Below are 21048 nucleotides of genomic sequence, written 5' to 3'. Positions count from 1 at the left end.
GCTGAGAAGACAGTCCATCTCGCGCGCATCGAGAAACAGCCAAGCCAATGACGACTTGATTTTTGCTGCAGATGCATAAGCTGCCTACCTACTTATATATATAGCATAGTATTTCTGCATCATGCATGTTATCTCGAGATTGAATTCATAGTTTCACAATAGCCATCAGGCATCTTTCTTAATGAAATGGCGGCTCTACATGTGCTAGACGACTACTATCTCGCCATAACTGCCCTCATCACCGTGGGATACCAGCTCTCCTTCTTCGCCATCGCTTACACCTGCAAATTCGATAAACTCACCGGTCAGCCCTTTTTCTTCTTTCTCTCATTAAGCCTCAATGGCCTTTTCATCATTGACACAAATATCCCACCTAGACTTCGCCGGGGGCTCCAACTTCATTATCCTCGCCATCGTAACCATCTCACTCAGTCACCATCATCAAAGCCGCCAGCTCGTAGTCACCCTCTTTCTTATCGCCTGGGCCGTCCGCCTTACATCTTTCCTCTTCTTCCGTATCCTGAAAACAGGCAAAGATGACCGCTTTGATGAAATGCGCCAAAAATTCTTCCCCTTCCTGGGTTTCTGGATCCTTCAGATGCTCTGGGTCTGGACCATCTCATTGCCAGTGACGGTGCTGAATTCGCCGGCTGTGACCCGTTACCCGCAGCATAGTTTTGGAACGGGGAGAGACATTGTAGGTATTGTGATGTACTCTATTGGATTGATGATGGAAACCGTTAGCGATGCACAAAAGTACCGATTCCGGAGCAAGCACGACAGCCAAGCTGTTTGTGATAAAGGTCTATTTGCCGTATCGAGGCACCCTAACTACTTTGGAGAAATTATTGTTCATTTTGGTAAGATCCATTTTGTCTCCTAATGGCTCCAATAAGGGAAAAAAAGGCAAATAGCTGACTTAGTCTAGCCATATACATGATCGCCGTCTCATCGGCTGCTGACGGCTTTGTTCGCGGCCAGGCCTATAAAGCTCTCTATGCCACTATTCTAGGCCCATTCTTTCTCACCTTCTTACTCCTTTTTGTATCGGGAATATCCCTTTCAGAGCGACCCAAGGCGAAGGCTCGCTATGAAAGTGGCAATAATTGGCAAGGCTACAAGCGCTGGCTGGATCGAACCAGTGTCCTCATCCCATTTCCTCCGCAGTTGTATGAGAAGATGCCGACGATTCTAAAGAGAACCGTGTTTCTCGAGTTTCCCATGTACGTGTTTGATCCGAAGAAGCACTCTAGCGCGCCTCCGCCTGAGAGAACGGTGAGCGAGGGTAGAGGTGAACCGGTAGAAAGCAGTCGAGACGATAGTCCACAGAGTGGTGAAGAGCAATTGATATAGTAGTACTCCGTTATGATGATTAAGATGCTTAAAACAAAAAAAAAAACTCACTCCTGGTATATATCGTGTATATGCTTATTCTATGCACCCGCATCCCGTACATGCTCTAACGGCCGTCTCAGGCTGCAACATCCCATACCGATATGAGACGTTAGGCGTCAAATCCTAGAGAAATAAAGACTCTCATTCATATCTGGATGAACCAGATTGACAATTTCCGCGGAGATATAGCACCGCCACCAGCACAATTCTCAGCATCCATGCATTCGACATTCTTCCTTTAAGCTGAGTAATAAGAAAAAAAAAAGGAAAAAAGGAAAACAAAGAAGTAAACAAGTAAATGGTGGTATCAGAGCTAATCCAAGAGCTCTTGGGTCTGGCCAAATTCGGCACTGCTCGATCGCTCCGAGTATGCTTCTGAGCCCTCTGGAATAGGCACCATGGCACTTTTTGTCCAGATGTGGATGGCTTTGGACCAATCTAGGCCCTCAATGCAGCCGCCCTTTACAGAGAGAACATTTTGGGACTTGATACGGAAAGGATTCGAGAATGGAAGTTAGTTTTTGAGTCTCGTGACGCACTACTGGTAAGAGATAGGGAAGAGGGAGAATACGCTGGGAAAGGAGCAGTGCTTGTGTGTGTCGAGAAGGCATACCTGTGCTAAGTGAATGAGTCGCGTCCCGCAAAGGCGGCAGAAATAGCTGCATAAGAAATTACCATCAGCTAAATATTTCGCAAAATCATTTGTGTGTAAAGCCGGGCTTATACCAGTAGAGCGTTTCCCCTGACGCTGTCGGTCGCCTAGAGTTGATTCCCCGTTAGCACCAGAACTTTGATCTTGCCCACTCCAGTTTCACGTCTCAACCAAACAATGACCATTTCCTTCAGACTCAAGAAACCAGGAGTATCAATTGACATACGCATAGCAGTTCAAGTTCTCAGTTTCGGGAAGCTTAAATCGTGGGAAAATGGCTGACGTCCCAAACGCGGAGCCCGTCTGTTTCTTGCACTCGGAGCAATGGCATATATACAGCGCGAGGGGCTCCGGCAGCGGCGTCTTGAACGAGACGGCGCCGCATTGACACCGAGCGTTCATGATGAGATTATTTTGTTGGCAAATGTAATGTTTCTTGTTCTTCTTATTCTTCTTTTCGCTTTCGGGCTGTCGTTGCGACAAGTCGTTGACGTCGTTGGTAATTACAGTAGTCTTTTGAATGTCAACCGGGGATGATCGGAAGCAAGGTGAAGTCGAAAACAAGAATCGCCAGGAATAGAAGGAAAGAAAAATTAAAATCCCAGAATGTTATAAAGATTATTTTTTCGAATTTTTCCTGCTCAATTTATAAAAAAAATGTTTTCAGAGATGTAAAGGTTAAAGTTCATTGAGAGTCAAGCGACGTCGGAAGGCCTAAAGCAGCTTGCATGTGCCCAGCTTTAGGTACATGTAGGCTATGTAAATCATTAGACGCGGTCATCAAGGCTTAAGGTTCTCTTTTGACGTTAGTCGGCAGCAGCCGACAGCTACACAGCCGATGTGCTTGTTGTAAACCAGGGCCCCAGAAACCCCCGAAATAAGAGTCACTTCAGGTTGGTTATCCGTCGAATCGCGTTTCAAAACAAGCTTAATTGGCCAGGCAAGCCGCCGGTCTTCGCATCCGCCGCTTCGTCTTCAGCTCGTTGGTGCGTCATTCACGGATGCCAAGCGCCTTTAGCTGTCTCCATCGCCTTTTGCTTCCATATCCGGAATGCGAGCTATGCGAAATTAGCCTTGCCGCTCCATTAGCAGGGCCCGCAGCCATGCCTTCGGCCAGCTGTCTCGGGAGGTATATACCGTATGCTTAACGCCAGCAAAAGACACTAATTGCTTTCTTCCTTTCTCTTTTGGCTGGCTTTATTGTATCTCCTTTCTTTCTGTTTTGCTCGTCATTTGGCTATTTTTCCTAGTCTGTGACTCATCCGGCGCACAACTCACTTACATAAGAACCGCGCCCTTCGAAGAGCATGTATAAGTGGGGAGGCATCAACGACCAATACAGCATCTGCAATAAAATAATATGCCATGTACATAAGACGCATGCCGTACTGCCTTTCCAGCTTTCGAGATTTCACAATCTAACTGCTGCTGACGATTAATAATACATATTATTCAGCCCTCTCTCTCCCCACACTACACATGTTTATACGGCCTCTATGTTCTCAATAGCGGTTACTTACGGCAAGCCATGGTATAGGAGAAAAGATCTAGCCCAGGAAATAAACGTCCATTTATTTCACCGCAACTAGGGACCGCAGCGTTTAAAATATCCTCCGATAATCGGTCCGTTTCTCCTTTCCGTGCCTCATACATACGGTATATAATACACCCAAGGGGACAATTACGGACCGCGTGGTCACGGGCGAAATAAGCAAAGACTCGGACTCTATAGCGAACGGCAAAGCAAGCTGTATGGTGACGTAAAAGGGACATGACGATCAACGTAAACAACGTGAAGAGCAACTGTATATGAAGCATGTGGAAGATATCGTCTACAGGCTCGTGAGGCAACAGGCTCTATAAACTCCAATATATCTTTGAACTCGGTGTAATAACCCATAAGAGAAACTAAGGACGAAAGAAGGAAGAAAGAAGAAAGAGATTGAGCAATTGGAGAAGGTAAGAAAGAAAAGCACTAAAAGGAAGAGAGAGAAAAGTCAAAAATGGGGGGATTTTTGTTAAATAGTATAAACTTACTTATGATTACAGTAGAACTTGCTCAAGTCTGAAGAAATAACACATGTTCCGGGGTAGACGTAGAAGAATTCTATCTCGGGTTGGAATAAAGAACCATTGTCCGGATTGATGCCAAGGCGGGGAGTGCGGGAGAATCACCTCTAGTTCTACGGAGCAGACTCGAGATATGACTCAACTAATAGCGAGCAGATCCATGATGCTAGCATACCTGCAATTATAGAATAGGTACGTATGTAGTAGATGTAGAAGTTACTCGAGATGTTGTAGAAGAAAAGGGGGTGACGGAGGCTCAGATGGTTGAATTATCTTGAGGGGGGGAAAAGACGCTGGAAAAAAAAAGGCACAGTATAAGAGATACAGATATTGTGGAAGCTCGAAGCACTGTAATTATTGATTATCATGTAATTTCCAGGATTAAGAGAGATTCTTGATAAATTGTTTAGGGCGCAATCTGTGACGGAAGCTGTGCCGCCTGACGGCTGCTACGACGGCAATGAACACGAAGCATCACCTTATATTCACGTCTTGATCAGAGTTTGGTAACATATGTATGCTTATATCAACTTAATGACTCTCTCTCATATTGTACATAGCAAATTTTGTCTTTCTAGCTTTTGCTCTCTTTTTGTCCTCTTCTGCGATCGCCTCAACAATCTCTTCGCCCAGCAACATATATCGGCAGATATGCCTGTCCAGGCAATAGGACTGGGCACTGCGCCTCCCAACTTGACGATTGCAAACATCACCGTACCTCATAATATCTGGGTATATAGTCCTTTCATCAAAGGCTCCTCGAGTTATGAAGATGCGTTGGCCTGCCTTCGGATGTACCGCAAGCAGGTAACGCAACTAAACCACGACCAACGGCTTGAAATCATACAAATTATCACAGAAGGTCGCTTTTTTAGGACTAGGACCGCGATGAAATCGGCAACAGGCCATATGTTCTATCGTTATGCCCGCGAAAAAGGTTTTGCGCCAGAACATCTATCGTGGCCTGAGTACATCGTCATGCACGCTCTTTACAAGGGCGACTTACCGCCTCAATACGTCAGCCCTATCGAGAAAGCATTCGGAACGACGGCCATTGAAGATTTCTCTTATTACCCAAGAGAAATAGATGGTAGTATTTCTAAACCGAGCATACCGAAACCGAAAGTCAGCATTGGCAATAGCATACCAACTCCTGTGCCTAGTCTTCCTAGCACTCAAGACAAGGCTGATGGTAATGAGGCCGGTACTAAAGACGACGTTTTGCCCGCTGCAAAACGCCAGAAAACATCTCCGGGGATCAAGACAAAGCAGACATTGGATACACCAACCACTGTTCAGCAGACACCCAGGGCCACTCCAATGGATCAAGCAGCAAAGGACACAGAAAACGGTGCTTTGGCCTCTATAGAAGAAGCAACCCAGCAGCAGAAATTCACCACTGCACCATACAGCGTTACTACACCTAGAACAACGCCACCTATCAATCTCGATATACGCGATATACTAGACCGATTACCCCCCAAATCATCTCCGAAAAGTTCCAAAAGGTTCGATGAAGCTGCTTTGGATCGTCTGCAGTGCCTCTGGACAGAGAGAGCGGAGTGGGTACAGAGAAGGGATTCTCGCCTTGAGGCACTTGAAGAGAGCCACAGAGACCTTGCGTCTAAGCTCGACGTGATGACGACTGCTTTTGATGCAACAAACACCACCATTGAAACAATCATCATAGAGGTCAGAGCTGACCGAGAGGGGTACAATCATGTCTCGGGCAGTATCAAAGATATTATGATGGGAATGGCAGACTCCATCAAGGACATTAAGGAACAGTTGTAGATGGAAATGGTTGAGGATTTTGGAGGAAACATCTTTAATTCGACGTTATTCGACTGCAAGTTGACTACAATCCATGTATCGAATGTTCATGCCCTAGACAGCTGCAATATAAAAGATCGATTTATTTAACCTCATCCTCTCGTGTAAGCACACCAAGGTACTACATAAAAGATAGTTAATCGTAATAGTATTGTCATATCAATAAACGCCATCAAGTCATTATAGAAACCATCCAAAAATCAGAACCCCAACTCCTCACAATCACGCCAAGGCCATATCATTTCATTCATGTAATATTCACCCACCCACCCACCACGGCTTACACAATCCTCGCCATGCTCACAACCTCAGCCCTCGATCCAAACTCCCTCAACGCCTCCTCCACCTGCGCACACCACGCCATCTTCTCCTCCGTCCCCCACGCATTCTTGATAATCTCAACCTCCAACCTCTCCAGGCTCTTCATCTCGGCCAATTTCCCCCCCTCAACCCACCTCCTCGCACCGCCCTCTTCCTCCAGCGCATCCACAAACTTATCCTCCGCCTCCTGCGCATTCTCCGTGTGCTTCCGCCCGACCTGCCCCACAATCTTCAGCCGCAGGCCTCGCAGGCCGCGAGTCCACGACGCCAGACGCTCGTCAGAGCCGCCGCCGCATAGATCCGCCCACTTCTTCAGCGCCCCTACCCTCGCGAGATCCTCGGCCATGACTTCCATCCGCACGTATCGCATCGATAGACGCTGCCATGGCCGCTGCGACTTTGTCACTGCTGAAGCGGCGTTGAGGCCCGATGAGAACCAGTTGAGGAAGACAAACTCGTTCTGTTCAAAAGGTAACGTTCGAGCCTCAAAGTATATCTGGCGACAGGCGCATAGTAGACCCGTTGGTATCCCCGCGAGTGGCCTATCTGAACTGAGTAGCCCCGTCATCCTCCTATTCAGCTCCCTCATCTTCTCTTTAATCCTCTCCTTGACCATCCTCTCGGTAGCAACGGCCCTCTGCAGCTCATTCTGTTCCCGCACCGCCGGCGTTTGTTCCTCTTCATGAGCGCCGTCTGCTCCTTTCCCATCTACCAGCTCCGGATCCGCCTTTGCAAAGTCCACAATCACCCTCTCGTTCTCAATCTCCTGCTCAACCTGCCTCTCGAGATTCGGGTCCAGCGGGTGCAAGATGTAGCGGCACAGCATGGGAATGGGATACCCCGCCGCCAGCTCCTTGGGCTGGATGGGACTCATCATATACGCCCAGTAGTAGATCCTCAGCCGCACCTCTGGCGGCAGAGAGAGCAGCGGCGAAGCCATTGCCGCTGCCAAAGCCTTGCTGCTGCTACTGCTGCTGTCGGCGACATTTTCCGCAATGTCATTGCCGTCTGCTGATGTATCACCATTAGTGCTGTCCTCGTCTGCCTTGGGCCCCCAATGCTTGTAGTAGCACACCGCAGGCGGGTACCAAAACATGAATGGGCAGTACTCATATTCGGCCCCTGCCATGGCTAGGTGTAATGCGTGAGTATCTCGAATGTCCAAATCCATTTTGTGAAGTGAAGAATAATATGGAAAATTAGAAATATCAAATCAAATTGAAGTAGATTTGTAGTAATGGGGGTGAGAGGAAAGGAGAAGTTGGCATCAAGACTAAGAAGACCTCTTGATTTTTCACCACAGAAGACAGAAAGCTTTATAACTGTAGGGAAACTCCTACTTTTCCACATCACATGTATTCATCTCGGAGCAAAAACAAAAGCGATGGGGGAAAGCAACATACAAATGTGTGTTAAACAGCACGGAATCATTGTGAGCACTAGACCTGTGTCAGATACGCCGTCTTATACGCCATCTTCTCACAAAAACCCACTGGCTCAACAAGCTGTGGCGGCTTACTAGAGGGCCTATTTTGTGACAATAGCAGGACGTAATCCGGTTAGAAAGTTTATGCAAGCTCATAACGGGTCACTCAAGCGTCGAAAAATATGGACAGAATGGATGCAATGGGATGAAAAAGAGGAGAATCCTCGACAGCGATCAATCCTTCGTCCCAGCAGATCTCGGAATGGAGGGGAAGCCCAAGACGAAGCACAAGGTCGGGTATCGATCCAGCTGTTGGATCGCGCTGCGGGGAAACGTCACTCTTACATACTAAGAGATCTGCCGAGCCAGTGATCGTGGCTGATGTCCAGGCGCGACTCGAAGCTCCCTCCCCGATAGAATTCGATCCAGACGCCTTAGACGCCTTGGGGAACGGCACGCGACTATTAGCTCACAGCCTCTCATTTTCTGCCCGAGATGGAGGCCCAATGTCTCAGAGCCCCGCGTTGCCGCCCGTGGATTGAATGCGCTGTTCCATTCCTTAAATCGCATCGCAACGCGCGCAACTGTCGACTAGTCGTAATAACATAAATGAAGAGTATGCATCATCCTTCCTTCGGTGAGTTTATCACGGTATCGCTGCCATCCAATTGGCTAAATTGCAGCTCCATTGGGCAAGCTCACCGCTGGGCTCTAATGCTGCTCAATTTAGCTTGCCAAGACTATTGCTTACAGCAACTGAGTCGCGTTATGCGCGACACTAAGCTTGGATATCATATGATACGCAGCACGGTAGCAATAATCGATTTCAGCTTTCAGGCTTGACAGTATCAGTGCAGAAATTCACAGACAACATGCGGCTTCATCATAGCAAGACACTGCCGCAAGTCTCAGCCCATAGGCGGTTGTTTTGATTCGACTTGTCGTCGCTGATCCATTTCTATCGGCTCATCCGTTGATTCTAAAGTTTGAAGGGGGTATTCTCGCCGCTCTCAGCATCATCCTCAGCTCCATCCATTATTCGAAGAAAAAAAGACCAATCATCGTCCTGCTAGGATGACCCAGAGCCTGGTGGTATATTTACTCCTTCATATCCTCTCTTGACTCCAGTTTTCCGCTCGTATTCGACGTTCCGCGGCACATCAAAATCTCCCCGCGACGCAAACCACAGGAGCGTCTCTGGCTCTGGACCTCTCGCCACCGCCGCTGATTTTGCGACCCCGTCCGTAGTATCTTCGCTTTCATCATCTTCATCCTCCTCCTCATCCTCCTCTTCATCGCTTTCCTCATCCAGGCCCTTTTTCAGGCCTGTGCGGACATTCTCGATGCCCATCTCCCTCTCTTCCTTTGTGTAGACGTCTCCGGCCTCTTCCCTCACGTAGTTGGCAATCCTTTCGTGTGTCCATTCGCGCAATTCGTCCCATATGCCTTGTAGTTCAGCGATGCCCTCGGGGGTAGCTAGGCGTGCAGTTTCTCGACCTTGCTCAACAAGCTCCTCCACATCTGGTTCCAGCTTCTTGCGCAGCAGCTGCGTCAAAACGATCTCTTGCGTCCGCCCGGGATAATTTGTTGAGGGATGCACGGCAATTCGTGAAAAGAGCTCCGAGTTCTCGCTGAGGTTGTCTAGTACTGTTTGTAGATTGCGCTGGAGGATCTGGGCGGAGGCTTGTAATGAGGAGCTGCACGTAAAAATGGTCATTAGAGAAGCCCGAAGACACTTTATAGAGTGAGGGCGAAACATACGGATGTGGAAGCGGATTGCTCTTCAGAATGTCCATCTTCAGACTCTGTATGCTGCTTGAGAGCTGCGCCAACCGAGCCAGCGTCTGCTCAACCGCCTTGAGCTCGTCGTCGTCGAGCCCCAGCGTCGCCATCTTTTGAGCGCGCCGCTTGCACCGATTCTTTCTTTTTCCTTTTGTGCTCCGCTGTTAGGGTTCGAGGCTCGAGGTTCTAGAAAAAGTAAGAGCTCTAGTCGGGGGAGAATTGGGCGTCGGAAGAGAAAGCAGAAAAGAGTAGTAGTATGAAGTTTAAATTAACATTGTCGAGTGACGTCGAGCTCGATTTTGTTCAATTGCAGCCTTCAGTGGAGCGGGCGCTAACAGCACCTTTGGTAGCAACTAGAAGTGGGGTTCTTGTATTCAAGAGGGTGGCATCGTATGGGGAAGTGCTATTCAACGCCCCAGTTTTGTTATCCAGCACCCCAGGCATAATTGATGACAAGGTCGGTTCACTCATGCATATACTTAAGAACTAAATAATGCTTGGAAATAAGAGAGGCAGTGGAGGCAGTGGAGGTGGGAAACATTAGAATACATGTCATTGTAATTCACAACTTTAGCTACAGCCGAGGTGCTAGATGATTAAACTAGGATGCTGAACATTTCCCATCATATATACATCAACACTGGCAACATTAAGTCATTCTGTAATTTATTCATTTTCATGTCAACTTTTTGGTTATACCCAAATAACACGCCTATCAAACTAGAGAATAGGTACTCCCTCGCTATGCCCCGCCAAATCATACAATCAATCGCCCATAACCAAATCAACAAAGTCAAATCAGATATCAGATCCAGTCTATTCCAATTTCCCTTCATGCCACGCAGCATCAAACACAAAATTAAAAGCTCATGAAAAACATCATCTGCTAAGCCTTTTGAAAAAAAAAAAAAAAAAAAAAAGGCGAAAAAGGGGAGTGGTGGCTTTAGCCTCGAGTCGAGTCAACGGTTGGCGAAATCTCATAGCCCTGCGAGTCCACAAAGGGATATCTCGCACGTCGCTCCAAGTCATCCAGCGCCATGTGAGATCGGATATACCTATAAAAATCACACATTGTCAGCAAAAGTACTCTAAATCTGTCATCATCAAGAAGAAACACTCACTTCTCTCGGCCATCATCGCTCGGGTTATGATCCCAGCTCGTAAAAGTCCCCCTCTTCAACGCATCCCACACCAGCCGTCTGCTGCGCTGAGACGTCAACACCTTCTCAGTAATGGCATCAAAGTCCCACTTGGCCTTGGCCTCGGCATCGAAGCTCAAGAACACAGCTCTGGCCTCCTTCTCGTCCTCCGTCTGCGGCTCAATCTTGGAAGCGAACCGGGCCAGGTTGTCCAGCTCCAGAGGGTCCTTCTCAAGGTTGAACAGCTGCGGCTCGTCTGCCGGGCAGGTGATGTACTTCCAGGCTCCTCGTCGAATCATCATCATGGGGCGGACGGTGCCCTCGCCCGTGTACTCGGCGAAGACCGTGTCGCCTCCCTCTTGGCCCAAGAGGTGCGGCATCATGCTGACGCCGTCCATGGGTAGGTATGGCGCGGGCTTGGTGCCAATGATGTCGCAAATGGTTGGCAGCAGATCCAGGGTCGAAACGTTCTGGGTAACGCGGTGAGGGGTAAACCACTTGGGATAGTGGACCAACATGGGAACACGGACGGATGACTCAAAGTAGCTCATCTTGTACCAGAGACCACGCTCACCCAACATGTCGCCGTGGTCACCGCTAAAGATGACAATGGTGTTGTCCATCAGACCGGCATCTTCAAGCGTCTCGAGAAGCTTGCCAATGCAGTCGTCCACATAGCTCACCGAGCCGTAGTAAGCTCTCTTTGCCCTCTTGATCTGCTCGTCGGTGAAATCAAGATCCCACAGGTCACAGACTTTCAGCAGGCGTTGGCTGTGGGTATCCAGCTTCTCCTTGGAGATGCGCACCTTGGGCAGGGCAATGTCCACGTCCTCGTACAGGTTCCAGTACTTCTTGGTAATGGTATACGGGTCGTGGGGGTGAGTGAGGGAGACGGTCAAGGCAAAGGGGCGCTTGTCTGCTCCCTCACGGACGTGGTCCCAGAGATACTGAGTGCTTCGGTACATGACTTCCTCGTCATAATCCAACTGGTTGCTGCGTCCGCACGGCCCGGCTTGGAGAATCGAGCTGGCGTTGTGGTACCACTCGAGCCGAGTATCGGGCTCATCCCAGTTCACGACCCAACCAAAGTCACCGGGGTAGATGTCGCTGGTGAGACGCTGCTCATAGCCGTGAAGCTGGTCGCCCACAAAGTGCATCTTGCCGGCCAGCGCCGTGTGATAGCCCTTGGAACGCAGATAGTGAGCATACGTGGGAACCTCTGAGTTGATCTGAGAAGCATTGTCGTATGCGCCAATCTTCATGGGCAGAAGGCCAGAGATCATGCTCATTCTCGAGGGCGCGCAGAGAGGCGAAGGGCAGTAGGCTGAGTCGAACTGGACGGCTGAAGCCGCCAGACGGTCCAGGTTGGGCGTCTTGATCTGGGAGTCTGGGTTGTACATTTTGAGCTGAGGAGCTGCCAGCTGGTCCGCCATGATATATAAAATGTTTGGCTTTTGCTGCTCAGGGCTGGGGGCAGGAGGAGGCGCTTCAGAGCGCGGGAGGGTGTTGAGATCGGGCGCCATGGCGGGCAAGAGAAGAGACCCGTAAAGCGTGGATTGACAATGCCTGAGTTGTATGTTGTTGTTCAATAGCCTTGAAAGATGGTGTTAAACGTGTTTTTTTTTTTTTGTCTTGTCCCAGTGACCTTACAGAGAGACGAGACGGTGAGAGGTCACGATGGCGGCGCGAGAGAGCGAGAAGAGGATGGCAACAGATGAGACAAGATGGCAGTGTGTCTACAAAGACAATTCAACAAAGGACGGTTCAATAAGACGACTTAAGCATACAGTGCAGCAGCAACTACTTATTTCTTCAGTTTTGCACAAGAGAGAGGGAAAGGGGGGCTGTTCCAGCGGAATGCGTGTGCGCCTGCATCCAGCCCATTATATAGCTTCTGTGACACCGACTCTCTCGGCCCCCCAACCACTTTCCATGTGGAGAACAAGAGAATAAGGGCGTCCGACTTCCGAGTTGCATTAAAATGGCATGGTCATTGGACGGGCACGCGAGCACGCAAGACTTGATTAACAAGGAAACAGAAATATGCGATAAACAAGGTGGTTCCTCTCAAGCCTGGCAAGAGAAACTAATACTACTGACACGAGCTAAATTGCGGCGTTGCTCGTCGAGACGCCCACGAGATCCGTTCTACGCACTGTATGCATCCTCACTTTGGTGCATAAATTTGGTAGCATCTAGAAAGAGAAACAAAAGAAAAAGGAAAAAAAAAAAAAAAAAATACACCCGCCCGACCCGTACGTGGTGCGTGTCTCGTGTTAGCCACTCCAAGCATGTGTCAGACACAACTCGTCCGTCCGTTCAACCCCGGCTAATCTAACAGCTGAATGGACAATAGACTTCTCTGCATGCCAGCCTGCCGTCTAGTGCGGTGGCAGCGCATCTGACGCAAGAAGCTCGAATCATGGCAAAAGAATCCCCCGTGTAACTCTCGCCTCGGGTCACCCTTGCTGCCAGAATCCTTCATTCCCGCCGTCTCTTCACTTGTTTTTTTTTATTTATCTTTGTGAATTGGGGGGGTTTGTGCGGCTTCCTACAATAAGCGACGACCCGATACTAGATCCAGCCCAACGCTTATTCCAACGCAAATTCTGGTCACATGGACCGTGATAACGCCCAAAGCAGCCTGCGCTATCACGACCAACCGCTGCTAGATTAGCAGATAGCAGCAAATCGCCTCTAACCCCCTGCGCAAGCGCCCACACGTCAGGCAACGACAAAAATGCCCGTTTTCGTGGGAAGACCCTGCTCCAATTTCCCCCCCGAACTACTCGATTCGGCATCGGCCATGCTGTGGTTGGTCAATCGCCGGCTTCCCCACGGCCAGATCCCCTTCTTTTCTTCTCTCGCCTTCTCCAGCGTCCACTCCGATTGCGTGATCCAGACCACCGCAGGCGTGCGAGCCGCTGCTTAGAGCCAGAGCAGCACTGTATATGCGTCAACGGGGAGGGACTGTATGGGCTAATGGCTTTGCTGCATGTGGGGAAGATACGCCAATGCCCGTTAGTGTATGTATGATTCCTACAGCACTACTATCGGCAGCAGTGGCAATGCAAGATGCGGCTGACAAACTCTCTGCTGCTCCGTCTTGGAGGACCCTGAATCCGGGAGATCGAAATGTCCCCCTCCTGGACGCGTACAGTAACTAGCGTCGTTGATCGCCGTGACAGCCAAGAGGCGCCTGGTCAGGAGTAATCATATGACGAACGACTACGTATGCCAGTAAGGAGAGGCATGAGGAGATCGTCGAGCAGCAGCCAGAATATCAGTGATGGGACCGAGCATGGTCACGTATAGTCGAGATATCAAACTCACCGCCAACTGGGGCTCCAGCACGGCATAGTCGGAGAGTGTAGATCTGCTGTAGCCACTTGAATCATGAACCTATCTCGCTAGTATCGGATCTTATACATAGCAACAGCGATCATCGGTCTGCTCTGCTCTGACGGCAGCAGCAGGTGATCTGCAAGACAGTCTACCTAACACGAGGATTCAGCTACTACGTAGTCTAGTATCAGGAGTCAACTCACTTACACCTTAACCATACTTACGCGCGATGAAATAAGTGCATGAATTCTTAATCTTTTTTATATATTCAGCCCCAACGAGCCACTCCCTCAATCCCTCCACCATCTCCAAAAGCCGTGCCATCAGAGAAAAGTAAAATACAGAAGAAAAAAGTATCCTACAACACAGAATCTACTATATGTAACTGATGACTATGATGACGGTGATTATGGTCATGGTGAGTATAATATCTTCGCGCCCGTCCAGCCCGCCTGCTCGTCATTTCTCACAATTTGACTTCTACCTGACCTCCCTTCCACTCCTCCTCATTTCCCATATCCCATATCCCATAAGCTGTGTGCGCATATTCGATCAAGTGTATATTCCCTGGAATCGTCATCACTTCAACAGACCATTCAAAAATGCATTATCCCAACTCCATCAAACACTATACATATTCAATTCGCCTCGCTCCGGATTATTCCTTGAATGCAAAACACACCATCAGCGAAATCAACCGCTTCTTCCTGCCCCGATTCGTTCTCATCTTTGGGCAGCGCCACATCACTGTGTCCGATAGAATTTCCTGTAGATGAGATGCAGCAGTAAGTTCACGTTGAGTTTGAGAGTGCCCTCAAACAGTGTCATGAATTGGTGCGCCTCAAACTGTGCTTGGAGCATGTCTTCAATCGGCACCTGCGCAATTGCTCCGGGAATCTGGATATGGCTTCGCGTGCCTTCAATCGAAAATACGCCAACCTGATCGCATGAAATGGTCACGTCGATCTTGTCCCATTCTCGGTCCGCGGTTCCAGTCCACGCGACTAAAACACCTTTTTCTGACAAGGCGCGTGCACTATACTTGTAGCTTCCGAATTTTGGCACCCGGCCACTGCGTTCGAGCTCTCGCTGGTGATTGTACTGCTTCGTAAAGGGCATAAGGAATCGCTTTCGTCTATTTTCTTCGTTAGCTTACACTGCTTCCAACAAATGCAATCTATAATACGCACCCTTTCTTGTTCTGAAGTGTCTTCATGGCTTGCTCAATATAGTCGTCGTAGCTTTTACGCTGCTGTTCTAAATACTTCGCCTTGTCGTTCAAGTTACCAAGGGTTAGACGCACGCCATCTAGTTCTCGTTGTCTCTGAACTCGTCTACGGCTTTGGGTTCGGATATCACTAGCAATGGCGTTAAGTACGTCTTGGTACTGGTTCTGCTTTGAGATCCTTCCCATCTGCTCCAAATGCATTATGTTCTCCAATGCCGTTCGCTTTAGGTCGTAGTAGGACATGGTGGTGATATCAGCCATCTTAGCGTCTGAATAAGCACCGCGTGAGGTGCTGTTTTGAGGAAACTCTTCTCGGAGCAGCGCCTCCCACTTGTCCTCATCTTCAGGAGTGATTGGCTTCACAAGGATTTCCAATAAGTTGGCACCGGTTTGCACTCGAATAATGTACAAAACACATCGCTTCGTTTCCATAAACAAAGCTTTGATGTCTGCCTCGGGATCTTCAAGGTCGTGGACCCTGGGGGTCAGGAACATTTGGATATCTGCTGATCCTGCCGCACTCATTTCATTTTCGTTGCTCTTGGCGCTACCCAGATCTTGCATGATTTCGCGCAGGACGTCATCCCGAGTGGGAGACATGACCAAGAGCTCCGCAGCTACAAGATTATGAATGGCAAAGACGTCCGACATCTTGACGTACAAGGTAGGCTTGTTTTTCGCGTACAAGTCGTTGAACTCGTCAATATCAAATGTCCTCTCTGGGTCAGGCACTGTGATGAGATCGCTGGCAATCTGATGCAGCCGTTCGATGGATTCACCAATGAAAGCATTCAGGGGCTGCAGGTAGATATTCTCGCCACCAAATGGCCGACCAAGTGCAATTTGCCCTACCACTTTGGCCACTTCGCCTAGATTCCGCTTCTGAAGAGGGCTGAGCGACTTGTCAATAACGCCAAAGTTTTCAGGTGAGGTGACGGCGGGTTGGAGGTAAAATTTCCACAACCAATGAGACACCATTTGTAAAAGATTCTCTTGCGGCTCATTGGTGAAGTGCTGGCACAATGCTTGGAACATCTCGCTACAGACGAAACGGAGGCCATAAGGCATCTTATGCACTTGTTCTTCCAAGGCCAGGAACAGTTGGTCACAAATCTCTCGCAAATCTCGCAAGTGATCAATGAAGAGACGGCGTGTCTCGGGATCGCGGATAGCAACTTCACGTGGCACATCTAGTGGTCGATGATCTGGCCGTCCGGTTCGAAGCTCCTCGTTGTTGATTGCCGATCTGTATATTTGCATCGGGTCACTTTCCAGATCAAGGGCCGGGTCATCGATAATATTGTCGCGGATCAAGGGGCCCAGGAGAGATCGGAGGTACTTGCGATCCCGCGGAGACCGTGTATAGTTGGTGAGCAGCTTGGTCCAGAAATAGTGACCCCGAGAGTACTCCATAGCACTTGATGCACTTTCAACCTCCTCTCTTATTGCTCGAGCTATCAGCTTCAAAAGGTAGTATTCTTCTCGTCGTTTCTGAGCATAACCAAAGAGACTCATCATAAGAAGCTCAATGCGTCTGGTTTCCTTTTCGGCCGTCCCTTGCACACGGATATGTTTGAATAGTCGGGCAAGGTACTGGGGCTGCGTCTGTAGGCTGAAGAACAGTTGCTGGTACGAGTCCAGCTTCTTTCTGGAGCTTTTATTGAGAGCTTTAAGGTCAAATTGATTTGCCGATGCAATCGTAGAGTTGGCTAACAGACCCATGGAGTGGCCACCAAAGGTGTGCTGGTGGCGCACGACTTCATCAAGCGTGATCTTGTTTTTGACCAGCAGAGCAATCTTGATATCCAGTTGATCAATGTACTGTTCCAACATCTCGTTCTGTCGCACAGACTGGACTACAGTTTTTCGCATCCGCTCAAACTCGACTTCTTCGTTGAAGTCAAAATCACTATCGTTCAGCAAATGCACAAAGTTCTTGACGGCGCTGACCGGTGGGTTTTTGCCCGTGGTGAGGCTCTTGTACGCCTCGCCTTGCACCTTGGCACGCATAAAACTCTGAATCTTGATGACCTTTTTCATATTTTCCTCATAGTACCGCATCTTCTCCTCGAACCGGGCTCTAATCAGGAAAGCTTTGGCAGCTGCTTGGCATATGACAATGGAGTCCTCTTCTTCGAGGAGCTCAGTAAGCAGGTCGTCTATTCTTGCACGCTCCATCATGGCCTTGAGGATAGCTTGGAATTCGGCTGTCTCTGCATCGTGAGATGCCAGTTCATCCAACACATCAGCGTGGTACCCTCGGTACAGACAACCTCGGATGTGCGATTGAAGTGTTGTAATTGCCGGTTCCTCCTGTTCGAGGTGCTGCTGAATGGCAAGGATTCTACGCCTCTCAAACATGGCTCTTATAAGCGCTTGGAGTTCGATAATCTCAGCTTCATTTTCCTTCAAGCCGTCGAGACGAGTCGTAATGTCTCGCCTCACAGCGGCCGCGCGCATCGCCGCTTGGAGCTCACCAATCATGGGCACATGCTCCGCCAGTTCAGCCTTAAGAACCTCTTGCTGATCTCGGGCAGCGCGGCCACGAATCGCGCTTTGTAGCGACGTCCATACATCACTCAAAGCGTGAAGATCCTGCTGTTGCTGTTCAACTCTGGCCCGAACGAATGCCGCTCGAGCGGCGGCTTGTAGCGATGTAAATACATCGGTAAACGACTCAAGCTCCTGTTGCTGCCTCTCGATTCTTGCTCGTACTAATGTTGCCCGAACGGCAGCTTGGAGGCTGGCAACCCCTCGTGTGTGTTTCTCTAGCTGGCGTACGTCTTTACTGATCTGGTGACGCTTCAGCATGCCTCGAGCGAGCGCCTGGAGATTTTGCACTTCCGTCGTAGCCTTTGCCGTCTCTTGCTGCTGCATATTCTGAGATTTGCGCAGCAGAAAGCCCTTGGACATAGCTTGAATGGCCCTAATAGGAGCATCGCACTTGGCCATGGTAGACTTGAGGCCCTGCATCTCGTGACGAACTTTCTGTGCTCGAAGCATGCTCTGGAAGGCTAAGATAGCAGGTTCTGCGGCTTTCCTATCTTGGTCACTCTTCTTAAGCTTCCTTCGAACAAGGAATCCGCGGACCAGGCTCTGGACGAGGATAGCGGATTGCCTCATTTGTAGTCGGTAATTCATGATTTCACGGGTGAAGCCGCCACGAATTCTTGCTTGTAAGTCAATCAGCCACTCCTCTTCGTCCCAAAATCCTTGCATCATTTCGCCAAGTTTCAACCGGAGCAATGCACCGCGAAGCTGAGCCTGGAAGTCGATTATTACATCTTCGTTTTCTGCCAGTTCGCGATCGATCCTCTCCTCTTCTGTCTCCTCTGGTTCTGGTTCGGGGATTCCAAAATCAGCCCCCATATTGCCGAAGCTGGGCATATTAGTCCCAAGCATGTCCAATCCCTTCTGCATCGCCTCCAGTTCATGATGTTCGAACTCCAGTTGCCCGATAAGGTTACCGATACGGAAATCAACAATTCCTTTTCGAAAGAGAAGCCAACTCAGGGCGTGAATACAGTAAATGACTTTGGGGATGTTTTTCTTTTCGTAGAGGTCTATAAGCTCAAAACGGAAAAGGTCAGGCAGCTCCACCTCGTCCAGATAACGGAAGAAGATGGCAATATTGTCGGAATGTCGAAATTGCAGCTTTGGGTTTCTAAATATTCGAAATCGCCTGTCGGGGTTGAGAGACTCCACCACTTCTGCCAGCGTAACGCCATCTCGCAATGCCTCTTCCAGCTCAACAATGGGCGGAAGAGTCTGTTGGATGACATCCTCGATCCACTCTTTGGCTTCACCTATGTGGCAGAGGTATTCATATGCCGCAAGGAACTGGCGTTGCTTGTCCATCCAGTTACGGCCTTCCCACCCATAGTTTGTCTTGGAGCCGCGGCCACCAGCAGCCTTGTCGGCGCGCTGTAGCCTCCGCCTTCCGCGAAGACCAGCTACTTCCTGCGCAGGCGAAGTGATGCTAAAGTCCTCTGCGTCTTTGGATTTGGCAAGTTGAGAAAGCGTTCGAAGCTGGCTTGTTGAAGATCGGCCCAGCCGCTCAAGATCGGGCCTAGCTATGTGAGCGCTGTGAGTCGGAACTGTGGGCTGCGTCGGCGACACAACCTCGTCTTCTGGAATAGCAGGCTCGGCCCGAGGCATGAACATCGATGTCGGTCGTGGCGGCAAAGGCCGTGAGGGAGTCGGAGTCACTGTGGACGAGGTGAATCCATCGGGTTGTGACAGCGATAACCGGCCAATATCTATGCTCTGGCCTCTCTCGCGCGGCTTAGAAAGATGAGGTGGTGTCGCTGGGCCTTTGGTGGGAGAAGCAGCTGGAGCCTGCGGCAGAGGGCGAAGCGATTGTCGGATTGAGCCATAGGGGTTGTCTTGACCTTTGCTCGAACTGGAGCCGCTCACCTCCCCCGTCTCGAAGAATCGTGCTCGGGCTATGACATCGCTCTGGCCGCGCTTATGGCCAGTATGAGATCCGTAAATGCTACTTGCAGATGTAGACTGGCTGTGAGCACTGTTTTCAGAGGAGTATGAGTAGCCAGAAGAGGCCGACGAGGTTGTCGAGTTGTTGCGATTGATGCTGGAGGAGGCCGCGGACAGATCGATGGCATGAGATTGTCGCCGAGGGCTATTTCGATAGGACGACATGCTGCTGGAGGAGTGTTAGTGTCTCGCCCAGAATGGGCTGTGTTTGATATAAACGTCTATATGATGTATGATCCGGCGCGGGTATTGGGGGGGATTCTTCTGAAGCTCTATCAAGTCATCCTTCCTGTGACGGCAGTGGAACGACTAGAGGTGTAAAAAAAAAGGGAATACGAGCAGCGACCAGCGGCGCGACGCAGGGAAACAAGAGATCTCTAAGACATGCGCGTAGGGCGGGAGAGCCTAATAATGTCGAGCTACAAGTAAGTGCAGGTTGTGCAATCAACAAAAGGAGACCACCCAAAAGCCGCTCAGCAGGTTGTCAAGGGCTGCGAATGCCGTCACAGATGGATGTTTTCTTTTCTTTATTTTTCTGCTTGGCAATATTTAGTCACCTGCTAGAGGGCGGCAGAGCAGGGGATTACCGCAGCGCGGGGTCTGTGTGCATTAGAGCTGCATTGCCGTTGGGCAGCGAATAGATGTAAACAAACAGCCGGGACAACCGCCTAGCAACGATGCGATCTATGCCATGCTATTGGCTGCAGCGTGCTAGATTCTCCACTTACTTGACGATCCAGCGCTGCTCTGAGAGGCGCTGTCTGTCATATTTGCTTGCATGCTTCTGCAGGAAAATCACGATGTAAATCTATCTAAAACTATGGAGCAGGGTCTATACGCGGCGCTATGCCAAGAGCAAAGCCGAGGCGCTTTGTTTGTTTTGATATTGGCATAAAGGGGGGTGCTGGAGAAGAGTTTGTTAGTGCTCCTGAATTTTGAGCAGGGTATGAAATGGTAAGCCGGAATCGCGACGAACACGGAGGATTTCCATGATGGACCTCGAGCAATATTACGCGCAGTGCCTACTAATAATCAATCTCTCGACTGTGAATTAACTTTTCATAAGCATAATTCATGATTCCATACGGAGTACAACGTACAGATATTTTATCCATGGGTGGAGCACATCCAGAACGACGTCATACGGTTGAATTGGCAATAATAGCGCTATGGAGAAAGCTCAGCAGGATGCTGCATTTCGCCCACCGTGCAAATTTAAGCTAAAACACAAAATTGTACCTCTAAAATTAGCGACATGTGGTTTGGTAAAAACTTACAGTGTGTTTCATGTGCCATTGGCCAATATATTACCGACTAGGTGTAAGTCGGCCAGTGCCTGGATTCTGATTCTGTAAGGTATGGA

At 49.4% G+C, this 21048-nt stretch overlaps 7 protein-coding genes across 8 annotated transcripts; 2 read left to right on the top strand and 5 right to left on the bottom strand.

Annotated features, from left to right (window-relative positions):
* The first annotated feature begins 153 nt into the window (after nt 1-153).
* On the top strand, nt 154-1392 carry TrAFT101_005330 (uncharacterized protein). Of its 2 annotated transcripts, XM_024908719.2 has the most exons (3): nt 154-304; nt 378-860; nt 929-1392. In XM_024908719.2, exons 1-3 carry the CDS (start codon nt 187-189, stop codon nt 1351-1353), a joined length of 1026 nt encoding a protein of 341 aa, XP_024757468.2. In that variant the 5' UTR covers nt 154-186; the 3' UTR covers nt 1354-1392. The 2 variants fall into 2 exon arrangements, with proteins under 2 accessions (XP_024757468.2, XP_065983555.1); XM_066127444.1 differs by having other exon boundaries at nt 154-860.
* Nucleotides 1393-1634: 242 nt separating this feature from the next.
* On the bottom strand, nt 1635-3237 carry TrAFT101_005329 (uncharacterized protein). The gene is made up of 4 exons (XM_066127443.1): nt 3185-3237; nt 2274-3105; nt 2122-2154; nt 1635-2054 (listed from the first exon to the last, which is right to left on the bottom strand). Exons 2-4 carry the CDS (start codon nt 2447-2449, stop codon nt 1934-1936), a joined length of 330 nt encoding a protein of 109 aa, XP_065983554.1. The 5' UTR covers nt 2450-3105; nt 3185-3237; the 3' UTR covers nt 1635-1933.
* Nucleotides 3238-4768: 1531 nt separating this feature from the next.
* TrAFT101_005328 (uncharacterized protein) lies at nt 4769-5911 on the top strand (the record flags this gene model as incomplete). The annotated part of the gene is made up of 1 exon (XM_066127442.1): nt 4769-5911. The coding sequence occupies one exon, from the start codon at nt 4769-4771 to the stop codon at nt 5909-5911; it is 1143 nt and encodes a 380-aa protein (XP_065983553.1).
* Nucleotides 5912-6230: 319 nt separating this feature from the next.
* TrAFT101_005327 (uncharacterized protein) lies at nt 6231-7702 on the bottom strand (the record flags this gene model as incomplete). The annotated part of the gene is made up of 2 exons (XM_024908721.2): nt 6231-7402; nt 7675-7702. The coding sequence occupies 2 exons, from the start codon at nt 7700-7702 to the stop codon at nt 6231-6233; spliced, it is 1200 nt and encodes a 399-aa protein (XP_024757471.2).
* Nucleotides 7703-8766: 1064 nt separating this feature from the next.
* Nucleotides 8767-9589, bottom strand: TrAFT101_005326 (uncharacterized protein; the record flags this gene model as incomplete). Its single annotated transcript, XM_024906969.2, has 2 exons — nt 8767-9394; nt 9459-9589. 2 exons carry the CDS (start codon nt 9587-9589, stop codon nt 8767-8769), a joined length of 759 nt encoding a protein of 252 aa, XP_024757472.2.
* A 509-nt stretch (nt 9590-10098) lies between these two features.
* TrAFT101_005325 (uncharacterized protein) lies at nt 10099-12516 on the bottom strand. The gene is made up of 2 exons (XM_024904340.2): nt 10601-12516; nt 10099-10534 (listed from the first exon to the last, which is right to left on the bottom strand). The coding sequence occupies exons 1-2, from the start codon at nt 12139-12141 to the stop codon at nt 10423-10425; spliced, it is 1653 nt and encodes a 550-aa protein (XP_024757473.1). The 5' UTR covers nt 12142-12516; the 3' UTR covers nt 10099-10422.
* A 1670-nt stretch (nt 12517-14186) lies between these two features.
* TrAFT101_005324 (uncharacterized protein) lies at nt 14187-20220 on the bottom strand. The gene is made up of 2 exons (XM_024910164.2): nt 15154-20220; nt 14187-15098 (listed from the first exon to the last, which is right to left on the bottom strand). The coding sequence occupies exons 1-2, from the start codon at nt 19848-19850 to the stop codon at nt 14708-14710; spliced, it is 5088 nt and encodes a 1695-aa protein (XP_024757475.1). The 5' UTR covers nt 19851-20220; the 3' UTR covers nt 14187-14707.
* Nucleotides 20221-21048: the final 828 nt, after the last annotated feature.

The sequence above is a fragment of the Trichoderma asperellum genome, chromosome 3 (assembly GCF_020647865.1).
Source record: "Trichoderma asperellum chromosome 3, complete sequence".
Classification (NCBI taxonomy): domain Eukaryota; kingdom Fungi; phylum Ascomycota; class Sordariomycetes; order Hypocreales; family Hypocreaceae; genus Trichoderma; species Trichoderma asperellum.
This window is presented reverse-complemented; position numbering and strand designations above follow the sequence as displayed.